We start from the raw sequence: 5,488 nt of genomic DNA, 5'->3' as shown, positions 1-5,488 counted from the left end.
ATCAGAAACACGAAGGGGACATGCATTGAGATGGTGGCGCTTGTTTTTGTAATGAAACGAAACAAAGCATGCGAATGAAGTTTGCATGGGTGTCTGCAGCAGTGCACCACAACCAAGTGCGCGTGCGTGCCATTGCCTACATATTAACTAAGTTGGCTTCACCTATCACATAACGACACCCTTTAAAAGCTTCTTTGCTAATTGTTAATAATATATATGTATTAATACGTCACGAACTAAAATGATTTTCATTTCCTGCTATTTATGTTTGACTGACTAGAATTGACCCACCAAATCTGCAGTCCTCCATCTAAGGCACATGCTGATTACTGTAGTATTGGCAACAGAGATGACTATCTTTCTTGTTTTTGTTTTAGGAAAGTAATTAATGTTAATAAATATTAGTAAAATAAAAATTCCAGGAAAATTAAGGTGGGTAAGCTTGGGAGAGAAATAAAGAACCAAGTAGCTGACACAAGGAACATCTAGGGAAGTGAGAAAGAGAAGAGGTTAAAGTAAACAACTTTGGAAGCCCAGAAGGCCAGAATCAAGCGTAATCCCTATCTGTCCTCACAAACCAAAGTAAAGAATAGCAATAAAATCTGAACCCATTTTTTCCCTATAATATTAACACAAAAGCTAAAGTTCCCAGTCTTTGTATTGGAGACTGGAAACACAACCCCTTCGCCTCTGTCTCTCTCTTCCCACCCGCAAATTATTTTTTTCCCCAAGATATAATTAAACCCTAAGCATGATTTCATCACTACTTAGTATTTATATCCCCACACCCACATGGGCAAAACTTTAAGAAAACTCTACCCATTTGTGTGATTTTCTTTTTTCAAGGAGCCAAATGCTTAGAAGGTCAATCCAAGGTGTCAGTACATAAAAAAAAAGAAAGAAAGAAAGAAGAAGACATTTTGAAGCTGTAGAAGGAAGAAGAAGAAGAAGAAGAAGAAGAAGAAGAAGAAAGAAGGGGTTTTGGGGGGGGGGGGGGAGGTCATTCGTAGGGTGTTTTTCGAGAGCATTGGAAATGGTGGCGAGAGAGTGAGGAAGTCAAGAAAGTTTACTTAGAAGGGTGATGTTGTGTTGGATGGATTATATGGTGGGAGCCTCATTTCCAAAGGGAAAAACAACTAGGAGCCAATGGTGCTGTTTCGATCACAGAAGAAGACAACACCAATGTACAAAAACAGAAACCAATATTCAACAACAACCGACATCAGCAACTTCCTCAAACATGGCTTCTTCCTCTTGTAACATCTCACCTCCAATCATTCCCATCTTTGTATTCTTTCTTCTTGTTTCTTCTTCATTTTGTCCCGTCCGTTCCTCGGAAACCGGTAGTCTCCATGCAAAGAATCAAACTTTCCGGCCAGAAGTAGAGTTGCAAAAGTTGAAAACAATAAGAGAACTTCTCAACAAGATCAACAAGCCACCAATCAAGTCAATTCAGGCAATTTTATCTTATTTTGCACCCCTTATTGTTCGTCGTCTTAATTAGCCATTGGTTTCCAATTTCCTCTGTTTTACGCTCTGTTTTTATCTAACTGCATTGCAGAGTCCAGATGGTGATATTATAGATTGTGTTTTGTTGCATCATCAACCAGGCTTTGATCATCCTCGATTAAAAGGGCAAAAACCATTGGTAAGTTTTACTGCCATGCATTAAAATAAAAATAAATTCCAGAAATTGACACTTGGTTCATTTTGGTTTTGAGAATTCAGGATCCACCAGAGAGACCAAGTGGTGTTAACCCAAATGGGATGGGGGGTGAAGATTTTCAGCTGTGGAGCATGTCGGGAGAATCATGTCCGGAAGGAACAATTCCAATCAGAAGGACAAGTGAAGAAGACATGTTGAGGGCTAGTTCTGTTAGAAGATTTGGAAGAAAAAGACCAAGAAGACGTGTTAGAAGAGACTCAACTAGCAATGGCCATGAGGTAGGTTCCTTGTTCATTTTTACTTTCAAAAACTTCAATACTAATCCTTCGATTCTTATTCCATTTTCTTTCTTTTCTTCTTCTTCTTATTCTTGTTTGATACATGAAGTTTTTTAACTCTTAAAAAGCTGTTATTTAATTTTAATTTAAAGAAAAAACAACAACACTAATATTGGTATGGCAATTCAAAGTATCTTCTACCAAGAAAAAGAAATATTAAAGTAGGTAAAGTGAAGAGCAAAACTGTGCTTCCCATTTTGCTCTCTTATCAAAACCATAAAAGATTATATAATTATATTTCATTGGATTCAAAACAAAATGTATTTTTAAAATTATTAGATGCTGAATAACATTTCTTTAAAACAAAAAGGGGGAATTTAGAAGGACGTATTTTGGTTCTCAAAAGGGCATAATAGGGTTTGATGTAATTATATCAACATAACATTAGCATGATGAGTTGATCAGAAAATGGAATCTTTGGTAAATAAAGAACCCCCGCAGTGAAAATCCACACTAATAAGCTTTCAGGGTTCCTTCCCGACCTGGCTAACAGGTTCAGACATTCACACTAATTTTAGTGCGTCCGTATTACAGCATGCAGTTGGGTATGTGAGCGGCGATCAATACTATGGAGCAAAAGCAAGCATAAATGTGTGGACTCCACGTGTCTCTAATCAATATGAATTTAGCTTATCACAGATGTGGGTCATCTCTGGTTCTTTTGGCGATGATCTCAACACCATTGAAGCTGGCTGGCAGGTTTCTTCGTTTTCCATTCCATTATTAAAACTAAATGCATTAATTAAAGATGCGAAGTATTTGTTTCTACACTATGAATTCTTTGCACTTATTTAGTTCACATTTAAGGCAATTATCACAGCTCAACTACCTCTCACTTTTTCTTTTTTTTTATTCTTAATATTTCTATCTATCTATTATAAATCATTATCATTTGGGTTGAATAAGGTTTTGTTTGGTTAAACGCAGGTGAGCCCAGAACTATATGGGGACAACTATCCCAGATTCTTTACTTATTGGACCGTAAGTTTACTAGAATTACTCAAAAACAACTTGGTTTCATGTTTTCTTAATGTTAAAAGAAAGAAATTAATGAGATGGCATGATTATGGTTTGGACAGACAGATGCATACCAGGCGACAGGGTGCTATAATTTGTTGTGCTCAGGATTTGTTCAAACGAATAATAGAATAGCAATAGGAGCTGCAATCTCCCCAACATCATCATACAATGGCGGTCAATTTGATATTAGCCTCTTGATTTGGAAGGTAATATATATATATTACTATTTACCCTATTAATTTGAACTCGCTTATTAAAATTAAATAAAAAATAGGATTTAAAAAAAAATTATACAAATGGGGTAGCGCTATTCATGCACTACATTGATGGTGGAGAAGTGCACTTTGCCCCGCGTGCACTGTTAACCTCTCGAAATGCCTGTAATTTCCCCAACTGCTTTTTTGCTTTATAAGATTCTATTCTTTCCAAGTAAAAAACAGCTTCTTAATGGCCTCAGCAGTGGGAGACCCCTCCACTTTGTGGAACAACAGAATCAGTGATTTTACCATCCAACACTTAATACTTTCTTACATACCAGTTAACTCTCAATTAATGCACGTATTTTGGAGCAGGATCCGAAGCATGGAAATTGGTGGCTAGAATTCGGGTCAGGGGTCCTGGTAGGATACTGGCCATCCTTTTTGTTTACCCATCTAAGGGATCATGCAAGCATGGTTCAATTCGGGGGAGAAGTAGTGAACTCAAGGGCAGGGGGCTTCCACACCTCAACCGAAATGGGCAGTGGTCATTTCGCCGGCCAAGGCTTTGGGAAGGCCTCTTATTTCCGGAACTTGCAGGTGGTGGATTGGGATAACAACTTGATCCCATTGTCAAATCTACGAGTCCTTGCGGATCATCCAAATTGCTATGATATTCAAGGAGGAATTAATAGAGTTTGGGGCAATTATTTTTACTATGGAGGACCTGGAAGAAACGTTAAATGCCCTTAAAATCAAGGGTATACTTTGAGATCTTCCTTTCCTTTTCCTTCTTTAATAATTGTTGGGTGATAATGGGTCTTCGGGGGGTATTCTTATAATTATTTTCCTTGTTAGCCACCTTTTCTTTTTCTTTACAACTAACAAGGTGTCCATTAATCAGACCACCTTTGGGGACTTTATGTAAATGTGGAAAAAAGTGATAGAATACAGTGAATACGGTTAGGGTTGTGAATGCGTGCTATATATTCTTTTTATTTTGCCTGTCTAATGTTGATTAGCTACTCACTTGTTTTATTTTCCTTTTTGCACTTAATACATTGTTTTTATTTCTCATAAAACAAATTTGAATCTAACATTGACACTCCACTACTTTCATTATGGGTGTATAATTTTCAAAATTACTACTAACTCCATAGAATCCCTACCCCACTTCACTTTGCTTCAATTTAATTTTATTACTTTTCTTTAATATTTTCAATACTTTTAAAACCAAATAAGTATTTAAACATATTTCTTCAAAAAAACATTTAAGCATAATCTATACTGAATATGTTATTATATTTTTACCCTTTTAATAGCTATATATATACAAGTATAAAATGATAATTTTCTAAAATAAAGTAGGACGAGATGGGACAAGTAATTATCATAATTGTTCCATATGTTTTTTGACATTTAATAGCTGTTTTTATTAAATCCGGTTGGTTAAATTTGATGTTATGAATCCAGTGATACTAATTTAGTTAGTTTAATTATAAAAATATCATTAAAAAAGGTAAAATCAAAATTTTATTTTATTTTGGTACAAACAATTTTATATTAATAATAAACATTTTAAGAAAAAATCATCATTACTTAATAACTGTTTAGAGTAATTTTTTCACTTATCCAAGAAATGATACCAACATTTTATCACTTCTTTATTGCACCCACTATATTACTGCTCTTATTAATAGTAGAATTTTTTTGTAAAAAAATTAAATAAAATTTCCATATTGTTTTTAGATGATATTTTAAAAATAATTCATTCTTCTTTTACAAAATACTCCATTTATAAAATAAAAAAATAACTCATAAATGTTTTATCATTTTTAATTTATATTTAAAATTACCAAAATATTTTTTAACTACTACAATCGCCAGAATAAAATGATCTTTTGATATTTTAATTAAATTTCAAAAGTTGTATAGGGAAAGGGTTAAAAGAGTGGCATATGGATGACATTTGTTCAAACTTGGTTATCCATGCAAATTGATGATTTGAGATTTTAAATTAGGAAGTGAAAAAAATTAAAGATGAGTTGAAGTTTTTAAATACTTGTGGTTATTGCTAATTAATAAAATAAATAAAGCCTTAAACCAAAATATCCCAAATTCCCAAAACCATTTTCAATACTTAGTGCCACTAAAGCTAACTATGCTTCTGTAGCTTTTCTATCAATTAATCATAGCCCCAAAAGGATTGATATGGTAATTACACCTTTTAAATAAAACATTGAAGATTTTGAAGAATGCAGAGTGGG

At 34.2% G+C, this 5,488-nt stretch overlaps 1 protein-coding gene across 1 annotated transcript; it reads left to right on the top strand.

The window, feature by feature from the left end:
- Positions 1–568: 568 nt before the first annotated feature.
- On the top strand, positions 569–4,259 carry LOC105794633 (uncharacterized). Its single transcript, XM_012623902.2, has 7 exons — positions 569–1,456; positions 1,562–1,648; positions 1,729–1,944; positions 2,539–2,703; positions 2,932–2,985; positions 3,084–3,230; positions 3,597–4,259. The coding sequence occupies exons 1-7, from the start codon at positions 1,082–1,084 to the stop codon at positions 3,972–3,974; spliced, it is 1,422 nt and encodes a 473-aa protein (XP_012479356.1). The 5' UTR covers positions 569–1,081; the 3' UTR covers positions 3,975–4,259.
- Positions 4,260–5,488: the final 1,229 nt, after the last annotated feature.

The sequence above is a fragment of the Gossypium raimondii genome, chromosome 3 (genome assembly GCF_025698545.1).
Source record: "Gossypium raimondii isolate GPD5lz chromosome 3, ASM2569854v1, whole genome shotgun sequence".
NCBI lineage: Eukaryota > Viridiplantae > Streptophyta > Magnoliopsida > Malvales > Malvaceae > Gossypium > Gossypium raimondii.
The sequence above is the reverse complement of the archived record's forward strand: the minus strand, read 5'-3'. Positions and strand labels throughout refer to the sequence as shown.

Coding starts and splice junctions, on each gene's coding strand:
- LOC105794633 (XM_012623902.2), top strand. CDS start 1,082: ATGTTGTGTTGGATGGATTATATGGTGGGAGCCTCATTTCCAAAGGGA. Junction 1,457..1,561: donor CACCAATCAAGTCAATTCAG/GCAATTTTATCT, acceptor ACTGCATTGCAG/AGTCCAGATGGTGATATTAT. Junction 3,231..3,596: donor TTAGCCTCTTGATTTGGAAG/GTAATATATATA, acceptor ATTTTGGAGCAG/GATCCGAAGCATGGAAATTG.